Source organism: Pleurodeles waltl, chromosome 4_1 (assembly GCF_031143425.1).
Source record: "Pleurodeles waltl isolate 20211129_DDA chromosome 4_1, aPleWal1.hap1.20221129, whole genome shotgun sequence".
NCBI classification, from domain to species: domain Eukaryota; kingdom Metazoa; phylum Chordata; class Amphibia; order Caudata; family Salamandridae; genus Pleurodeles; species Pleurodeles waltl.
The window spans coordinates 982,528,110-982,549,745 of NC_090442.1; the positions used below are offsets into that span (position 1 = coordinate 982,528,110).

Sequence of the window (21,636 nt, forward strand, 5' to 3'; positions counted from 1 at the left end):
CGAGATACTTTGTAGTGTTACGACCCTACCATGAACCGGAGATACTTCCTGTGTGACTTCAGAATAGGTCTATGAAAATAAGTATCCTGTAAGTCGATAGACATCGTCCAGTCTTCCTTGTTCATTCAAGAAGCATCCGTGCTAGGGTCAGCATTTTGAACTTCTCCTATTTGAGGAACCAATTCAAAATCCTCAGATCCAGGATAGGCCTCAATCGACCATCCTTCTTGGGAATCAGGAAATACCTTGAATAACATCCCTGGCCCTTTTCCTGCTCCGGAACCAACTCCACTGCACCCTTTAACAAAAGGGCATGCACCTCCTGTTGAAGCAACAGGAGATGCTCTTCCATGTAAAGTGAATGACAGGGAGGGAAGGGTGAGGAAACTCCTGAAAAGGAAGGGCATAACCTTTTCCCACTATACTCAGCACCCAAGAGTCTGATGTAATTAACTCCCACTCATGGAGAAAATGTAACAGCCTTCCCCCCTACGGGTAAAACATGGTGTATATGGAGTGAAAACCAGGGCTGCTTTCCTTGATGGACTCCCACAGAGGATGAGGATGAAGCAGAAGGCTACTGTGTGGCTCCTCGCATTCTAACTCTCCTACAGTGCCCCTATATGACCTGTAGAGAGGGTTGGTAGGCTGCTGGACGTTGGATTGTAGCCTTCCATGCAATGAGGACCCACAGCCAAGCCCCCTCAATCTCTGAAAAGATCTAAAGGGTGCAGAAGATGATGCCTGAAGACCCGAAGATTTTGCAGTAGCCATATTTTCTTTAAATCTTTCCAAGGCTGAGTCTGCTTTAGCCCCAAACATCTTGTCGCCATCAAAAGGGAGGTCCATCATCGTAGTCTGAACATCAGAGGAGAAACCAGAACCTCTGAGCCCTGCATGCCTCTAAGTTGCTACAGAAATGCCCATAACCCTAGCAACCGAGTCTACAGTGTCCAAACCTGATTGAATGACCTACTTTGCTGCCGCTTGACTATCCTACAGGAGTTCATTAAAGCGCCCCTGCACATCCTGTGGCAATTTCAGTGCCACTGCCTTTGCTGGGTCCATTAAGGCATAAACATACCTCCCCAGCACACACATAGCACTCTGAGATTTTAAGGCCATGCCGCCTGAGGAGAAGCACTTCTTAGCTGTCTGTTCCATATGTTTAGACTCCCTATCAGATGGAGTCGTAGGGAACTCAACAGGAGCCGACTGCGCAGAAAGAGGCTTGCACCACCAAACTCTCAGGTGTTGGATGCTGTGATAAGAACAGAGGATCTCCTGGAGCCACTCTGTACCTCCTAGCCACAGCCTTGGAAACCACAGGTGTTGTAACAGGTTGCCTCCAAATTTCTAAAATGGGCTCAGTGAGGGCATCATTTAAAGAGAGGAGAGGCTCAGAAGATGTAGCTGATGTATGCAACACCTCAGTCAAAATATTTGTCTTCGTCTCCAATGCAGGAAGTGGCAAGTCCAAAAATTCAGCAGCCTTCCTTATCACACCGTGGTAAGAAGCTGCCTCTGCCGTGAGTTCACCTCGAGGGGATGAAAATTCCCACTCAGGGGATGTATCCAAACCACTAGCAGAGCCTAGGCCCTGAAATTCACCTACAGGCTCTGGAATTTCTCTTTCCTCCAATAGTGGTTCTCGATACTCTTGCTCCTCCAAGAGTCTCAAGGCCCTCCTTCTCGATCTCAGCCTAGACTCCAAATGCAGCCTTGACAGAGTTAACTGACGTCTACGACACCGGCTTCAAAGTAGAAGGTAGCTCTGGCAGAGGAGAAGAGGGAAGTGAATCCACACTCTATGCCGATCGGGATCCATCCAGCGCTGGTATCGACTCTGTTGGCACCGCTGGCACCATCATTCTGGGTAGAGGTGGCAACATCATCAGCGCCAAACATCGTCAACGCCATCAGCGCCACATAGAAGAAAGGGTACAAACTGGGCCTGCTTGTATGGTGCTGGCGACCCCAGCGAGAATGCCAACAGACCCATGGGACCAGCAGGTGCACCAGAGGGGGCCATAGCTCTGTTAAATATGCTAAACATAGCATTGAGGAATGCTGATGGATCCGCTCCCGAAGGCAGGAAACCCTTGTTCCACTTGAAGTGGCTGGACTTGATCCAATGCTTGTACACCCAACACCTGATCATGAGTAGATGCAGGAGAAAAATTAGCTATTGGGCTTGCCTGGGACTCGGAGATCTCCGTTAAAGTCGGCGCCGGAGAAGCCTGTGGGCTCCGAGGCTGAGGAGACACCATAGGGCTGACCTCCCATGCCATGTGGCGCTGTCTCGGAGGAGACAGAGACCTATCTTGGGACGAACGACGTCGCGATTCATGCAGTCTGCATCTCTTCTTATGAGACCTTGTGGATCTATGCGACGAAGTGCCCCTCGCTTTTGATCTTCTGCGACCTCTGTGCTCCTTCTTAGCTTTTGCCAGGAAAAGCTTAGCCTCTCTTTCAAGGCCTTCAGGTTCATCCACTGGCAGAACACGCACCACTCCACATTGTGATCCGCGCTTAGGGGACCAAAGACAATTTTTGTGCAGATCTGTCACCGAAATGTGACCCCCGCACTCACTACAAGGCTAAAATCACGATTTTTTCGGTGGAGACATTGTAGCATTCTAAAACAACTTCCTCTAAACAGTAACTACCAAGAGGTAGGGAAAAACTTTAGCGTTGAAGGCGCAGAAAAAAAGGGAACTGACGTCAGCACACCGGCGAGGACTTCTTATGGCTCCGATGACGTCAAACAGAGTCGCGGGCGGAGCCGTGCAATTTGTGAAGTCCTCGTCGACATGTGGAGTTAGGAAGAAACATTATTTCCCATTTGCAGGGTGTGCTGATGTAGATCACACGCTGAGCATTCTTTGTAAAGCAATGCCCATATCCATGAAGCAGTGGCTCTAACACTGGAGTGGGAGACATTTGGAATAAAGATTAAACTACGGTTTGTCCTACTAACGCTTCTTGACGAGCACAAATCTCCACACTGTACTGCTTAGTGAATATGTGGCTAATGGACTCAATCAACAATAAGGGGGCAGAGAGGAATTCTACGCCACCAAATGTACTTCCTAATCATAACCTAGATCAAACATCTGGTGTGCTGTTCAGCAGTAGGGGTCCCCGACAGGCTCATCAGAGGAGTCCATATTAATAGCACAAACCCTCACCTACCAATGCTGGCATGCCTCATCATATGGCTGTGCTCCACGTCGACTTAGTGCTGCAGTGCCCAATGGGCCCCAGGAAAGGGGCTTTTTGCTGGAGATCTTTTTATCTTACCACAAATTCCGGAATGTCCAGACCCATGACCTCCGTCTATATAAGTATAAAGGTGACCTAGCCAAGCTGTAGATTGGTCAGTAAATACCTGTTAAAACTACCTAAAGGTTCCCTCAAAAATGTCTTATTATCGGCAGGGTGACTGGAATTTTGTGATGTTGGGGCTGCTACATTCTTTGTATAAATATAGATTTGCCTCTCTAGGGACCTGGCTCTCTATATAGTGTAAGAAAATGATGCACACTGTGCAGAGGGTCCAAGCAACCCCACTCTGGTATGCAGAGGTAAAAAGCAGTCCACCTAAAGCTCAATTTTTGTGTGGGCAAGCAGTTAGGCTTATCTTGGAGATGTGCAAAGCATGTGTTGTACCCACAGTATCAAGAAATGTGGACACATACTCAGAAGAATGACTCGAGACCAATTTACAAAAATAAGTAAGATTTATATAAAATTTTTAAGACCAAGATCATCAATATATGGTAAGTACTTTTTTAGTTATGATTGTCCAACGTTTCGAAAATTTTGCTTTTCTGTGTGCAATTACGCATCACAGGAATCAATGGAAAAAACTTTAAAAACGCATATAAAATCAGGCAATACCCTCACAAATGTCACTTTCTATTTTTAGGTCGAGGTTGTCGAAGTGTCTAATGGGCCAGTCGTAGAATGTCAGGTGGTTCTCGGTTCAAGCAGGAGCAGCGGCTGAAGGTCTTGGAGCTGGCGCCCAAAGTAGAAGGGGACCACTTGGAAACACACTGCAAAATTGGTCTTAAAGGTATGTTCGGGGAATCCACTTGCAAGATGGCAGTCGCAAAGGGTTAGGGACCTTTAGAGCACAGCTGGTTAGTCGATGAAGGTGCTAGGGAGGCCGGGTACAGTGCAGATAGGTCAGTCAGGAGGTTTGTGTCTTGGAGTCATTGGAGTCAGGAGCAGGTGACTTTGAGGGTCGATTGCAGGTCAGCAGGGCCACTCTAGGGGGAAGGTTCTTAGGTGTCCTGAAGTCCCTCGACTGGCACCTGCTTCTGGGCTGTTGGGAGTCTGGAGTGGACTTTACTTCTGGGTGTCCGATGTTGGGGGTCAGATACCCCAGGTACTGTTACGCCACAGCCCTGGAGAGGTGCAGCACCACCAAACTTGGCATGGTGGCAGGTCTTGCCTACATGGGCTGTTGTACGGAATTTGGCTGGGTTGCTGGATCCAGATTGTTAGTCAGCAGCTGGTCACTTTATTAATTGCTTCTAAGTCAAACTGTTCGAAAGATACTACAAACGAAGCAACATGTTCATGCGCTATGGGAGGCCTTTTTCAAGGTTAGCTTGTGACCTTTCTGTTGCTATATTTGGGTGCTAAACTGGTACTACTGAGGTGCAAACAAAGCCAAGACAGTGTTAAAAAGTCTAATAATGAAAAAATAATGAACTAATACTAGCAAAAAACATTCTGCATTATGTCACATAATTTGCCTTTCGTGATGCATAATTTACTGAATCCTGCTGCATTATTTGGCCTTCCCTGACACATAATTCCAGTGGCCTTGATTACTGTGTCCTCTGTTAAAGATTAAAAAACAGTAAGGATCCCTGGCTGTCAATGTTACCTGGATTGCTTAGTAACTAGTCCACACATTTTCTGGTACCTATTCAAGTGCCAAATCTCACGACCAAGTGCCCTGAGCTTGAGGTTGTGCAACTGACATTGATGCTAAATATAGAACGCTGGACACAGAGACAGTTTTTCATGAGGGATGTATTGACATATCCAGAAGGAGCAACTACCAAAGCTGTTAATCACAGGATGTAGTAATTAGGATCATCCTCATTGGTGCTGGTCTCATCTTCCTCACTACATATGGAATAAGCAGTAGTGAGGGGAAAAGAGTGACCATTTCATAATGCATTGCTTATGCCCTGTGGGTGTGGGTACCTGGTGGCAAAGTTTGGCATTGTGTGTTCTTGCATGTGACAAATAGGCAAAAGTATTGTTGGAGCATTTATTTGTTGATTTCCCTTTGGTGCATTCTGGTGAGAAGACAGCAAAGTCACAGTCTACTCCTGGGAGGTGGTCTGCTAGGAGAAGGACTTGGTCACAAACAGCCCAGTGCTAAATTGTCTGCACGAGCTTAGACCACTGTTAAGTGCGTACTCCCTTGTTTTTTCAAGTAATACATGATGGTCATGCTGTCTGTGAATGAGAACTGTCCTGTTGTGAATAAGGCCGAGATAAGCTGACAATGCTCACTGAACTGCCATCAGTTCTAGTACATTGACGAGTAGGTGTCGTTGCTGTGGAGATGACTGGCCCTGCATTGTGAATTGGCCAAACTTGCCGAGTTACAAGACACTCGTGTAGCTTTCGATTTGGCAGCTCCATAAACATACATTAGAAAAAATCCTACTTGGTCTTTTAGATAAATAACAGTAGACAGTATGTATTTGAACGATACAACCACCTGAAAGATGGCTTGTCATGGGCTGGTGTGTATACAGGCCAGGCATTTGGAAGGCATCACGTGGACTGAAGTGAGAGATAGCTGTTCAACTTTTATGTGCCTATTGTCCTCATTCTTCAGGGAAACACCTTCTTTTCAATACAGTCAGTATTCTGAAATTCACCACCTGGGAAAGGGGCTTTTCCTGGCACACTACATACATAAAGTGAATTTAAGCGAGGTTGGCTGTGACTTTTAAATAGTGAGCGGTGAAAACGAGTATTGCATGAATGTGGGTATCTATTTGTCTGACACTGCAATACTGCAGTAGGGCGACCTTTGGGACGCACAACTTATGCTAATAAATCTTTGCACCAAATTGCAAATACTTATGGGTCGGAAGGGTTGGTCGCTCTGTGACAATGGGGGATGCTTGCATCATCAGAAAATCATTATTGCCTTTTGAAATGTGTATTGACGGTGCCTCTAATCCATGGAGGTGGTACCTGGGATGAACCCACCGGCCATTTAAAAAGAAGAAAACGTCAGTAATCTGTTGGTCTGGGGGACTTTGGAATTTCACAGTATTAACTGGAGGTGTGGGATTTATGTGGTCTTTGCTCTTGGAAAAGATACGACATTTTGTCAGCTGAGTCATAGAATCACTCTCTGCAACATTCAGTTTCACCAGCGGTAAGTGAGAGGTATAACCCACTATTCGTAGGAAAATACCCAAGCAAGCAGTGCCGCCGATGCTATCGGAAGAGACAACAAGTAGTCTCTTACCCAAAATTGCAAGCATAACGGTTTCATAACTGAAAAAGAAGATTAAAAGGTCTGATATTATGTTTGTTTAACACGAAGAAACTATCTGAATTTACAGTACAAAGAAAAAATAACTAAAAATAAATTGATGAACAAGAAGCGAAAAAGCGGATTTATCATAATCACCTCTGCCTCACAGTTGACAGTTCGGGTCGTGACTCCAACAGTGTAAATTCCACCAGTGGCATCTTCATGTATTCTTATGTTCGACTTTTTATTTTTTGCATCAAAATCCCGGGTTGAATCAAAAAGGTCAAGAACCTCTTCATTGTAAAGCTGGTAAAAAAAAAGTGTTAAATTGTTAGTTTAGTATAAACCATTATGCAAATAATAAGAAACATACAGAATTATCGTGCGGTACATACATTTGCTAAAGCTTAAACACTTTAAAACATGGAAGCAGTTTACACACAGAGACGTGCCTAAAAACACATCATTTCCACACAACATGTGCTACTGTGCAATTTTTCCTGATAAACCCCGGGGAATGTAAATTGATCATCTACATAATAAGTAAATAATGATGGAGAGTATCCGAACGTGTAATGCAAATAGGGCGCCAGTATTAAAAAAAAAAAAAAAAACGAAACATTAAGGCATTAAGGGGTACAATAAAATATTGTAGTGCAAGAACAAGTTCACCAAAAGCAGGCTTCAGAAGAGGTTTGGCTAAAGTCACTCTTAATCAGGATGTTCACACGAAGGCTAAGTCATTCTAAAAACGGAATCTCACACAAGCGTGTCCAAGGAGCAAAAGGAGACATCAGGAAGAAATGAATTCAATGTCTGGTCGTAATTACTACTGATGTTCTTAAAAATACAACTAGCGCCTTAACCTTACAAACAAATGTAATTCTTCTGGCGCTAAGGAGGAACGTTAATGATTTAGACACGCTTACACGTTACAACAGTTTTTTGAAAATACGTTAAATTCCACGGAAATCAAATATTCCATACTTTTCTATCTTTTATCAACTTTAGAGAAAAATATGCCCTGATTGTATGGCGCTTAAACCACTAACAAGATTTCCCGGGAGGTATTCATTTCAACACAAATACTCAATTTTAACTATATACGACTATCTGACAACTGACCCACTAGGATTTATTTTAAGTACAGGCTCGAACAGAGTGATCTGTCTCTGGGTGCTCGGGTAATTATGAAATTACTTCGTTTACAGTTCTGTTTTGATATTTGCTTTCCGCTGCTTTGTACTGCTGCCCTCAATTTAAACAACCACGACTGACTTGACTTTGCAAGGGCAGTGGGTCGAGGAGTCCAACTTTACTCTCGGAAGTCATTTTAGGGTTTGTAACTCAGACACAGTACAGCAAAGTAATAACACAGAATAAATCTTAATGTTCGGTCAAGGCGGTTGCTTCAAAATGGCTATGACTAACAAATCATAAAGTATTATCACCTTGTGGGGCTGAGATCTCATTCTTAATACTTAGGTAGTGCTCACGTCGGTCAGGAAGGGGGTACAGTTCATTTGATAACGGCATTTGTGCATTCGTTTATTCATGGTTGGAATCAACAAAGTGATGAAGTGATTTATTAGTTTGGATGGGCTGGTGTCCACCACAAGTAACAGTCACTATCTTGTTAGGTCCTCAGGGTCGACCTCACTGAAATCAAGGCCTAAGTCTGAAAGATCACAGCCTGAATCTCCTGGACCTTTTTAACGGAGGAAAGGCACAAAACCGAACAGTGTCCACAATGGCTATAATGAAAAGAAGCCTCCGAGGAGTCAGGTGTGACTTTGGCACATTGATACTTAACCCCAACAATGTCAGGAGGTTGGTCGTAGTCTGGAGGTAGGCTACAACTGCCTGGAATGACGCAGCCTTTAACAGCCAAGAAGTAGGGGAAGATTGGAACCCCTGACCTCCAGAGATGGGATACCACCACTGCCATCGCTCTTCTGTGAACACCCAAGGGTCGCTGGTAAGGTCAAAATGGAGTACAGCAAACTGAAAATGCTACTGGTAATGCCTGTGGGCCTGCAAGACGGGAAGATGGTGTCCTGCAGGTCCAGTGCTACCATCCGGTCTCCATGGGTAAGGGCAGGCAAGACCTGACCCAAGGTGAGCATCTTGGACTTGTCCTTCCTCAGCAAGGCATTGAGGGGGTCAAGATCAAAAATTGGGCACCAGAATCTAGCGTGAATCAACCACTTCATACTTCTGGGGACATCATCCTCTCCATGGCTGCTTTAGCCAAAAAGAGCGTGCACTTCCCAACGCAGAAGGGACAGATGGTTCTCCATCAGCCATTCTTGAGACAGTGGCAAGGACGAATGGGTGTCCAAGAATGTAAGAGCTGAACTCCGCTGAACTATCTTTAACACCCACTTGTCTGAGGTAGCTGCCTGACATTGATAAGAATGCCTAATCCTGCTGCTAACAGTATGGGTGTGTCCAGGTAAGGATCAATCAAAGAGGTCTAGCAGGGGAGCAGCAAGCAAAAGAGCAGTGGACTGGCTTGCTAGCTGCTGCTGTTGTCCATGTGACTTATGAGATCCCGCCCGCAGCCATGAAAGGGTTGGAGTGATTACTGGGCCAGTGGTGGAAGGTAACAAGACTAGGAGCCCTATCCAAACCCTGTAGGGGCATAGCTGGCTATAATCGAAGGGAGCAGGCCAGATAGGACATCATCAGAGAACCCAGTGGACAGCATCCAAGTGTGCCAACGGAGGGCCATACTGGTATCAATGGCCCAGTCCAAAAAAATCCATTCATAAGGGATCAAAAATATAGCCATAATAATATGGCCACCCTGAATGGCCTGGGACACAAGAGTCCTGGCTTCCTCCATTCCTTCAAGACCATGAGCAGAATGTGGGCCACGGAATCCCGTAGAGTATTAGAATACTGACAGGTGGTGTACATGGACTGGAGACCCTGACTGATGGACAAGAACACTCTATGCCCGAATGTGTCAAAGCATTTCAACTCTGTCAGGTGGCGCAGAACGAACACATTTAGGTTAATTTGGCTGGCAGAGGCCTGCACCACCAGACTCTCAGGGGAAGGGTGTTGAGAGAAATAAAAGGTTTGTAAAAGCGTTGGATATCCCGGGGCTAGTCAAAAATGACGGGAATCTGGAGACTGACTGGTGCCCATGAACACAGTTTGGCCTATGTCAGGAGTAGCTCCGGGTACACGGAAATTAGGTTGGGGCAGAGCAGGAATCACAGCCTGTTCCGTGAAATGCCTGCGAGAGCAGGACCTGGAGGAGCGGCATACAGGCATCCCTTCTGGTGACTAAGGGGGGCACCATGGGGACACACCCCAATTAGATTTTTTTTTTTTTTTTTTGTCTTGGACTTACCCATTTAATGTGATCTGGATGAAGAGTCATCAGGTAAGCAGTCACAGGAACTAGACCTCGATCAGTCCTGGGCCGACCCTGCAATTTCAACCAACACAGGGCCTTCCGGTACCAGAATAAAACATTTTGGCCTTGGGCTTCCAGATAGCCTTGGGGGTGCACCTGGGTACAGTTACTGCAAGCAGCGGAGTCGTGGGATGGCCCCAAGCACCACAGGTAGACCAAGTAGAGATCAGACTGTAGATTTGTTGGGAGAATCCTCTGCACACTGACAGACAAATATAAGACGAAAACAACAATTTGGTCAAAGACCAGAGGGAGCTCCAGATCCACATCAGCTGGTGAGGAGAAAAGAAACTGATGTCATTGCGCACGGGTGGTGACCATATGGGCCCACAGACATCATATCCAGCGCAGATGACATTGGCATGGAGCTGCGGGCACTACCTCCCAGCACACAACAGTACTTCCTCAAAATTTTCTGGATCCAGTACGACGCCTGAGGGATATTCTAAGGTGAATAATCTGCGGTTAGAAGTCTCCATTGGAAAAATATAGCAAGATAGGCACAATCTTTTAGACAACGTTTTATCAATAAACACTTTTAAATGGAGTAACACTGCACAGTTATACAGCTTCTCTTCTGAAAGAGCAATCTAAAATAATCCTTACCTCTAAGAATTGAGCATTGACTTTGAATTCTGGAGGAGGCAGTCCATGGCTAACAGCAGCCATCTTTCTTTCTTCGATACAATTAAAAAGATGTTTAACAGCACGTGGGATAATGCCTTGTTCATCTTGAGAAATGTTGACATCAAATCCAGTTCCCATGGTATATGTTTTGCCAGAGCCTGTCTATAAAAGTAAAGCAGACAATAAATTATCAGCACAAGTTTACCTATTGAAATTATATTTCAATTGTAGAACACACTAAGAGTTCATCCACAAAATACAGCAAATGTGCCTTTCATCACACTTAAATTAGTGAAATATATAGGATCAGGGCAGGTTTAATAAAGGACACTTTATGAAAGACGTTTGAAAATATAAAGTCTCTGAATCCTCTGTGTATTATTAGATATACCAATGGAATGGGATGCACAATGACACAATTATTCTGATATGACTACATTAGAGGAGGAAACAGGGCAATTGCCACACAAAAAGGTCCAGAGAAGGCTGGATAAGATATATGTTGGAGAGTGGTGGTACTGATGAGCCAGTAGGGACCAAAGACAATTGTACTTTCTTAACGCTCCAATGCTGACTTCAAACTTTAACCTCAATGAATTGGCGGATGGAAGGATTGCTACAGATGAAACAGAAGAGCAATCAGAAACCCACAGTTCAAAACTTAAGGGATGCTTGAGGCCGACCCCACACCACCCCCACTCCTGCCAGTGGTGCAACAAAGGGGGATCAGTGACAGTTCCAATTGTAGTGTCTGGTAAATTTGCAAAGGTTCTAGAGGGATGGAAACATCACAAAATGTAGCCATCTGAAGCAAAGTGCGAGTCTCGTTCTTGAGCATCATTTTGCAGCTCAAGCCACAAAGCAGTCTAGTATGTACCACTAACGGCAAGCAGTCAGACCACAGGTAAGAGATACCCCACACAAACAGGAAATGGGGTGAATAAATATAGAGAAACCAAAGAGGGAGTGCTGCAAGAAAAAAACCTTACAATTCAGGTACAATCCGAGATTTATAAGACCGTGTAGAGCAAATAACAGGTCATGATCAGGAGAGGGGCAACATAAGAGAATTAGGGTCTGATTTAGACCTCGGCGGACGGGTTAGTCCGTCACAACGGTGACAGATATCCAATCCGCCTAAATCTAAATCCCATTATGTCCTTTCGGATTTAGATTTCAGCAGACTGGATATCTGTCACAGTTGTGAAGGAGTAACCTAACCGCCGAGTTCTAAATCAGGACCTTAGTCTCCATGTAGTCTAACGTTTACTGCATCCATTCAACACAAACAAAAGGCATACAAGGTTGGCTGCTTCAATCACATTTTCTGCCACTGAACTGAGAAGCCATTGGTCATGTGCTTCTGGAAAGTGGCAGAGTCAATTTGTAAGCAATGCTTTGAGGCCTTTTCAGTGACCCTGGCTTTTGAGACGGACTCAGTTACCAAGATGGCTATATGACATGACCTATGCCATGGTCAAACCAGGCAGCAAAGCCCCAAACAAAAAGCAAAGCAGAAAGCCAGCATGAAACTTCATCTCCTATATGGAGACTTCAACGGCACAATCATACAGAGGAAAATAAAGGAGGTGCAGGAAAAAGGGAGTATAGCCTGACCAGACAAAAAGAAGCTTGGCTCACCTTTGGAAGGCCAGCAGAAATGCTCTGCTGATAGTGGAACGGCTAAAGGGAGAAATATAGAAAGGAGAGGGTTTACATAATGGTTAGGGGGAACTTTACATAAGGGAGAAACGTCTTGCAGTCACTGAATGAGGACCTGTATTTTCTTGTATGCTACGTCTTTATCATTTGTAGAGCTGTGTGCTGACTGAAGTGAATGGAGAACAGAAAGGAGTAGTGACAAGAAACAAGGTCATTCTCGAGCCCCCACCTCTCCTTTTGAGGACAGAGACTTTGATGGCACCCCCTGTGATGATGCTCAAAGACTGAAATTAAGGAAAAAGTGAATTCATACAGACAACCTCACCACACTGTCATAGACCACAGATCCAAGGACAATAACCACTAACAGTGGGCACTACTGAACTGTTACACCCAATGGTAGAATATGAAAAAAGGAAACAAAAAACACTGAAAAAGTGTTAGTGGCAGACAACAGGCTACTGCAGAAAACGTAATGTAAAACTTTGTTTTGACTTTATTTCTCGACTTCTACTCTTTTGGGCTCCACTACTTTCAACTGTGGGGTGGTTTAAATTTGTCTCACAAAATACATGAATCTAGAGAGTCTAAAGGTTAGTAGGTAGACTAACTGTTATTACATGATATCACTGGGTTTTGTTGGACTTTGCTGCATAGAGTCTACAGTATCTAAAAAGAAAATTCATTAATTTAAGTTGTTACAGTGACTTCTTTCGATTTTTAATGATTTACTTTATGAAGCCTAGTACCACCACTGGAAACATATTTCAGCCATGTTCTAGTGGTACCAGAGTGGCTTTCAAGCCAAGCCCTGTATCCAGTCCAGCGACACCCAGGGACTTCTAGGGTTGGGTTCCGGCCAGGCTTAATAAAAAAAAATTAAGTATTGTCTTTGGTGAACATGTTTTGAATTCTTTCTCATCAATTATGTCCTATTGGAATTTCATAAGCAAAGGGAACTTTGGGCACCTCGAGCCTCAAATTTTCACCATCTGCAAGCAACATTCTGAGGTCAAACTTAACTGTGTATATGTTTTAACAGCTATATGGCCCCACTTCATTATAACAGTAAGCATATTAAACAAACATTAAACATCAAGTTTGTAGGAAAGTACCATCTTGCCTGGCATGTTACCCCCATATTTCACTGTATATATGTTGTTTTAGTTGTATGTGTCACTGGGACCCTGCCAGCCAGGGCCCCAGTGCTCATAAGTGTGCCCTGTATGTGTTACCTGTGTTATGACTAACTGTCTCACTGAGGCTCTGCTAATCAGAACCTCAGTGGTTATGCTCTCTCATTTCTTTCAAATTGTCACTAACAGGCTAGTGACTAATTTTACCAATTTACATTGGCATACTGGAACACCCTTATAATTCCCTAGTATATGGTACTGAGGTACCCAGGGTATTGGGGTTCCAGGAGATCCCTATGGGCTGCAGCATTTCTTTTGCCACCCATAGGGAGCTCTGACAATTCTTACACAGGCCTGCCACTGCAGCCTGAGTGAAATAACGTCCACGTTATTTCACAGCCATTTTACACTGCACTTAAGTAACTTATAAGTCACCTATATGTCTAACCTTTACCTGGTAAAGGTTGGGTGCTAAGTTACTTAGTGTGTGGGTACCCTGGCACTAGCCAAGGTGCCCCCACATTGTTCAGGGCCAATTCCCCGGACTTTGTGAGTGCGGGGACACCATTACACGCGTGCACTATACATAGGTCACTACCTATGTATAGCTTCACAATGGTAACTCCGAATATGGCCATGTAACATGTCTAAGATCATGGAATTGCCCCCCCCAATGCCATCCTGGTATTGGGGAGACAATCCCATGATTCCCCGGGTCTCTAGCACAGTCCCGGGTACTGCCAAACTGCCTTTCCCGGGGTTTCACTGCAGCTGCTGCTGCTGCCAACCCCTCAGACAGGTTTCTGCCCTCCTGGGGTCCAGCCTGGCTTGGCCCAGGAAGGCAGAACAAAGGACTTCCTCAGAGAGAGGGTGTTACACCCTCTCCCTTTGGAATAAGGTGTCAGGGCTGGGGAGGAGTAGCCTCCCCCAGCCTCTGGAAATGCTTTGATGGGCACAGATGGTGCCCATCTCTGCATAAGCCAGTCTACACCGGTTCAGGGATCCCTCAGCCCTGCTCTGGCACGAAACTGGACAAAGGAAAGGGGAGTGAGCACTCCCCTGACATGCACCTCCCCTGGGAGATGCCCAGAACTCCTCCAGTGTGCTCCAGACCTCTGCCATCTTGGAAACAGAGGTGCTGCTGGCACACTGGACTGCTCTGAGTGGCCAGGGCCAGCAGGTGACGTCAGACACTCCTAATAGGCTCCTTCAGGTGTTGCTAGCCTATCCTCTCTCCTAGGTAGCCAAACCTCCTTTTCTGGCTATTTGGGGTCTCTGCTTTGGGGAATTCCTTAGATAACGAATGCAAGAGCTCATCCGAGTTCCTCTGCATCTCTCTCTTCACCTTCTGCCAAAGAATCGACTGCAGACAGCGCTGGAAGCCTGCAAAACTGCAACAAAGTAGCAAAGACGACTACTGCGACATTGTAACGCTGATCCTGCTGCCTTCTCGACTGTTTTCCTGGTGGTGCATGCTGTGGGGGTAGTCTGCCTCCTCTCTGCACTAGAAGCTCCAAAGAAATCTCCCTTGGGTCGACGGAATCTTCCCCCTGCAACCGCAGGCACCAAAGAACTGCATCACCGGTCCTCTGGGTCTCCTCTCAGAACGACGAGCGAGGTCCCTTGAACTCAGCAACTCTGTCCAAGTGACTCCCACAGTCCAGTGACTCTTAAGTCCAAGTTTGGTGGAGGTAAGTCCTTGCCTCCCCACGCTAGACTGCATTGCTGGGAACCGCATGTTTTGCAGCTACTCCGGCCCCTGTGCACTCACCAAGGATTTCCTTCGTGCACAGCCAAGCCTGGGTCCCCGGCACTCTAACCTGCATTGCACGACCTCCTGAGTTGTCCTCCGGCGGCGTGGGACTCTCTTGTGCAACTTCGGGTGAGCACGGATTCACTCCACTTCGTAGAGCCTGTTCCGGCACTTCTGCGGGTGCTGCTTGCTTCGGAGTGGGCTCCTTCTCTTGCTGGGCGCCCCCTCTGTCTCCTAACGCAATTGGCGACATCCTGGTCCCTCCTGGGCCACAGCAGCATCCAAAAACCCTAACCGCGACCCTTGCAGCTAGCAAGGCTTGTTTGCGGTCTTTCTGCGGGAAAACACTTCTGTACGACTCTTCACGGCGTGGGACATCCATCCTCCAAAGGGGAAGTTGCTAGCCCTTGTCGCTCGTGCAGAATCCTCAGCTTCTACCATCCGGTGGCAGCTTCTTTGCATTCACAGCTGGCATTTCCTGGGCATCTGCCCACTCCCGACTTGATCGTGACTCTTGGACTTGGTCCCCTTGTTCCACAGGTACTCTCGTCAGGAAATCCATAGTTGTTGCATTGCTGGTGTTGGTCTTTCTTGCAGAATTCCCCTATCACAACTTCTGTGCTCTCTGGGGAACTTAGGTGCACTTTGCACCCACTTTTCAGGGTCTTGGGGTGGGCTATTTTTCTAACCCTCACTGTTTTCTTACAGTCCCAGCGACCCTCTACAAGGTCACATAGGTTTGGGGTCCATTTGTGGTTCGCATTCCACTTCTAGAGTATATGGTTTGTGTTGCCCCTAGCCCTATGTGCCCCCATTGCATTCTATTGTGACTATACATTGTTTGCACTGTTTTCTATTGCTATTACTGCATATTTTGGTATTGTGTACATATATCTTGTGTATATTTGCTATCCTCATACTGAGGGTACTCACTGAGATACTTTGGCATATTGTCATAAAAATAAAGTACATTTATTTTTAGTATATCTGTGTATTGTGTTTTCTTATGATATTGTGCATATGACACTAGTAGTACGGTAGGAGCTTCACTCGTCTCCTAGTTCAGCCTAAGCTGCTCTGCTAAGCTACCTTTTCTATCAGCCTAAGCTGCTAGACACCCCTCTACACTAATAAGGGATACCTGGGCCTGGTGCAAGGTGTAAGTACCCCTTGGTACTCATTACAAGCCAGTCCAGCCTCCTACAAAGTTCTAAAGCAGTCATGTATGCAGAATGACACATCCCCTTGTACAGCTGAACAGGGACATGCCTCGCTCACAAATGGTACCTCCTGCTTCTTTGAAATATAGGCCTAAATGGGAGCAAACTATATATATTTTCTTTTTTTAACACTGAACGGGTTACACCATCCTGCTCAGGAATGGAGGCATTACACTTTCAAGTCTCATGAGACTGTATCAGCACCACCATCTTGTACCATGTCAAAGACCAGGGAATACCAAAAAGGATCTTGCAGGCCTACAGCATACATATACTTAAAACCAACATGAAGTCTGTTAGCAGGCAGGATACACACTACAAGTACTAATGTCAGCACAGGGTCTGATTATGACACGTGAGTAGACATCACACACTGTTTTGAGAGCAGGAAAATACCCGTCCCCACTCAATGATTCAAACATTGGTATGCTACCACCACTGCTCACTGTACATCCCCAAGGAACACAGATGGTTGTGTTAACGCAATGTCTTAATTAGAAATTATTAATGAATGTTCATGTATTTTGCATAATGAATTTGGTAGAAAATGATTAATGTAGAAAATAATGTGCACGTTTGAAATTGTGACCTCGGAAAATGGCAACCAGTATTCACGAAATGTACTAAACGAGCGATTAACATATACGAGATATTGAAAATGTATTGATCAATGTGGTCATATATCATATTGAGAGTTATAACTTATGTTCTTCAATAATTGTAGGCCTTAACTTAGCGAGTGTCTTGGCCTAGTCTTACAAGGCCTCATGCAGAAGCTGTGTTTCTTAATGTTCAATGTAAAAAGCTGACAAGATGAACTAACCGTGAACTGCTCATTGTTAAATAAAATACTTAGTCGAAGCTTTCCATGAGAACCAACGGACAGGAGATGAAGCTACTAGAATTTGTATCATTTTTATGTATAACATGCATGAGATGTACTTTCCCAGGACGCGAACAATGAAGACACTGACTGGAGAAGAAGATGCAACTTTTTTGATACCTGACGAGCCAGATGATGAGAACATCATAAAGCGGACCAATCAACGACATGTGAACTGTGAAATATTTGAATTCATAGATTTGGTGTATGGACTCCATTGGGTAGAGTAATAACGAACAATTAATTGACCAATTGGAAATTGGGGGACAGTCTGGAGAACTTTGATATAACAAAATGACAGAGGGAAAAGAGTTCAGACCTTATTCCAAAATTCAGATGTTAGGGGAGCGAAATTGCGAGTCCGCAGAGGTGATTCGAGATTCTGTCATTGGGCTCATACTGACTGAGAGCCTGATGAGATGCTGATCGACTGATGACCTGAGGACGAAGACTAACTCTGTTGCTGACTGTGTATAGGTAGATATGACAATGTGACTGAATTCTATTTTTGTGCCTTTTCCTTCTAGGTACCAACTGCGCTGTCTAGTGGTCTCCTTTAGCTAGATGTTTTCTAAATTCGTATTCCTAAATTGTTTTGCATGAAGTCCCACATGCTGATGCTAATCTGGGTTAGATGAGAGTTTCCTTACATGACGATTGACAGGTTACAGAGACAAGTAGGTGACGGACTGCTTTGCTGACCTTCATGTCTAGAATTGAACTACTGCCTTTGAATCTCTTATTGAATTGTGAAATGCTTAAGAATGTATTCTGCCGCAAACTTTGATCAGACTACGTTTCTCGCATCTTCTAACTAATTAATGATGTTCTTATCTGAATTGAAATTGAGTTTGAATTAATCTCATGATTTAGTATTGTAACAGAAATGGAAATACAATTACTAAAACATATACTAAGGTGTGGTTTTTCATGGCTGAAAAGTCATGGTGTGATGTTATTGTTATTATTGATTAATTGACTAATGCTTTATCTAATGGTTATTGAATTTTGTGCATTGAATCACTGAGTACATTGGTCACATCATAGCTAGGATACTCCATGCGAATCAAAAGGTTAATAGACTTATACAAGTCACCTTGTACGTTTACTTATTAAGGACCGACGCGCTAGCAGTTTTTGGTAGCAGCTTGATGGTTAGTCTCCTTGGAGAACTAGTTATGTGGTGACCGATGGTTATGGTAGTAGTTTAAGATAGGTTAGTATTCATCATTTTTGTAATTTGGATTTTGTTTTTTGAAATGTCAATTGAAGAGAAAATGATGTCCCTGTATGCCCAGAAATGACTTTCTGGGCTTTCTGGATCCTGCTAGTAGTGTTGGTTATGTTCTCAGTGTGCTAGTGATAGTGTGAGAGATAGGTTGAGCTTGCACAGCTTATGTTAAAACGCAGGTAAATTGTGACGTATGTGAGGAAAGTTAGGGAGTCTGCGTACGCCAGATGAAATTCAAGTAGGAGTGTGCGTACTCCACAATATGAGAGTAGGGAAGTCGAACTTCATATGTTTGTGGCGCTTTGTGTTCAAAAACTGTCCATGTGGTTGTTGATGTACGGACCCGGCGTGGTCTAAGACTCCGGAGTATATTGAAAAGTGTAGGAGACACTTAGTTATATGTTGTAATCTGTCTGGTTTAGTAGGTTGATCGGGCGTGGTCAACAAGTCAGTGTGTGATTTAAAAGTGAGCAAGGAAAAATTTAGACTGAAATTTGGTGAGTCCTATGTGCACCAGGACAGACCCATTGATCAGTTGAGAGTAAAATTTGCGGATCAAATTCAGCGAGGTAATAATTCTTGGAAAACAGAAGGTGTCCTTTTGGCATTGGAGGTGTACCTCTTCCTGTGGTAATCTTTCCCATTTTCCACAACAGGTTTGTCTTCCTCTTCTTGCAGCATTTTTTTCTATTCTCTCCACCTTTCTAGCTTCTTTCTCATGTGTGTACCTCTCAATGTGTTCCCCTTCGTACACCACTATTTATATGTTTGCCAATGTTGAAGCTATCATCCACTGAACCACAATAAAATGGATAGGATGGGGACTGATATTAAAGTCTCTGAGGTTGTGGTCAATGTCATAGGTGCAGAGGACAATGCCGGATAAGAGGAGTCGATGCCTTGTGCTATAAAGCAGATGTGGATGTTTGCACCTCAGGTTGGCAAGCATTTCCAAGGCTAATATTCATACACAAATCTGCAAAACCTCTGCATAGCTATTTGAGTCTCAGTCAGTCCACTCTATCACCTAGACATCCATCAAACTGTCACCTAATAGTGCCTCCTATCCCATGCCAGAGAACTATCCTCCAACAGATGAAGAAAGACTAGGTGACATATTTAGACTGCTCTAGTTTGTCACTCCAGTCTTACTCTTCTGCATCACACACATGCTTAGGTGCCGTGCCAAGACTTCAGCAACAAAACAGGAGTATCACCTGGCCCTCATGCACAACCCCCAGCACATTTCCACCCAAGACACAGTAAACCACATACTCCATTAACCACTCAGAGCCATATGTGAATCCGGTGAAATATCTCCCAAGCACTTAACAACCACACCAATATTGTAGCATGATATACAAATAGCCAGTACAACACAAAACATGACTGTTTTGCATATATCGAAGAAACAAAGATGCTTTATTAACTCAAATTTGTGGCTCAACTTTTTTTTTTTTTTTTTTTTTTTTTTTTTTTTTTAAAGCACCGACTTTTAAAATGAGGGTCTTGTCCATTGTGGTAAGAGAATCATGATGTATTTGAAATGTAACTTTAAGCTTCCTTTGTATTAAGCCTTGCATACAAAATTACACAACTACAGATACATTTTTCAGTGATTTCTACACTTATTTTAAGCCGGTGCTTTATAGTAAAATACACAGGAGTCTTCAAATCACATCTGCTGTGTCTGCTATGTTTCAAACTGTACCAGAATTTCGATACATCACTCTACGCATTTACAATGCATACGCAACCTTAATTCAAATGTACTACAATTTATGTAGCATATCAGTGAAGTGCTGAAGCCAAAAGAAAGGAGCAAAAGGGTTCATTTTGTCCTAGAAATTATGGTTAGTGCATTAGAAAGAAAAATTAGGACACTTGTTAGTGAGTTCTCAAATATCTTCCCCTTCTATTTCATTAAAAAATTCTGACATGCAGACTGAAACCTGCGCTTTCAACACCCGCAGCAGACTGCCAGTTAACTCCCTGGTGATCAGCAGCTTTCCTACAGAGTTCTAATGAGCAACCAGAGCGCTAAAATTCTGAATTTATGCCAAAAATGTGGCACATCTGAATGCCATCTTATTGGAACCGAAGTGGAATGCTGAAAGCATTTTCTACTGAGGATATTGCAGTAAATGAGGAAATAAGGGCGCTTTGTAACAAATAAGTCTTCCAAAATGGACACCAGAGAAAAAAAAAGAGCCCAAATGTAGCCCAATGACAGAAGTGTGAAAAACATTTTTGTTGTTGTTGCAGTTTTATACCACAGACGTGACCCGAAGGTTCTGGAGTGCTTTACATGAGCATCAGTTACATTTCACAAGGACACATTCATTTTGATTTTAGGTCTGGGGAGATTATGTGGTTTGTGAAGAATCACAGGGATGTTGAGCTGACGCCGAAACTCCAACCTAGTTCCCCAGTTGCAAAGTCTGCAGCTCTGGCAGCAATCTAGTTGTACATTTGAATACTGTGGGGAGGTATAGGTCAGGGGCACATACTGGGATAATTGAGGGCAGGGTGTAGGGTGCAGAGGCAACAAGCTGACCACGCTGGGCAGGCAGGACGGGCAGTGGCAGTTCAACAAACCATGGAGGGCAGGGAAAAGGAGGGCAGGTCAATAAACCAACCATGCAGGACAGAGGACAGACAAAGGCTGTGACAATACAATAGACAATTGAGGGCAGAAGAGGCAGTGGCAGTCCAACCATACATGCCAACAGACCGAATTCAGGCAGGAGACTCACAATGTTTGAAGGCCCAAAATGTTTTTATTTTATCTAGCTCCTGCCTAAAATCTCCTCTTTTCAATGTAAGTTAATGGGGGAAAATCAATTCACAGGTTTTATTTTTCAAAATCTCCCTCTTACCAAGATCAAAATGTTGGCAGGTTGGTACATTGGATCACGGAGGGCGGGAGGAATGGGGTAGGGATATGGACTCTGATAACAGACAGCAGATGGGAGAAGGGAGATGGGCAGGGGCACCAAAATGACTTTATAGGGCAGGCGCTAGGTGTTGCAGCAGCAGAATACACCACACAGGGCGAGTGAGACGGCAGTGCTGCACAATGGACCATGGAAAGTAATAGGGAGTGGACAGGGAGGGCACAGGGCTAGGGGACAGGACAGAAGTAGCAAGTTGACCATGAAGGGCAGG

The 21,636-nt window shown here is 44.4% G+C and overlaps 1 protein-coding gene across 12 annotated transcripts in view; it reads right to left on the bottom strand.

The window, feature by feature from the left end:
- KIF21A (kinesin family member 21A) overlaps positions 1–21,636 on the bottom strand; it is a 725,937-nt gene that overhangs the window by 586,693 nt on the left and 117,608 nt on the right. For all 12 annotated transcript variants that reach the window (XM_069229749.1, XM_069229747.1, XM_069229752.1 and 9 more), the window contains exons 3-4: positions 10,563–10,745; positions 6,683–6,832 (exon numbers count right to left, since the gene is read on the bottom strand). In XM_069229749.1, the coding sequence (XP_069085850.1) occupies positions 6,683–6,832; positions 10,563–10,745 (333 nt within the window). The remainder of the gene's footprint in view (positions 1–6,682; positions 6,833–10,562; positions 10,746–21,636) is intronic.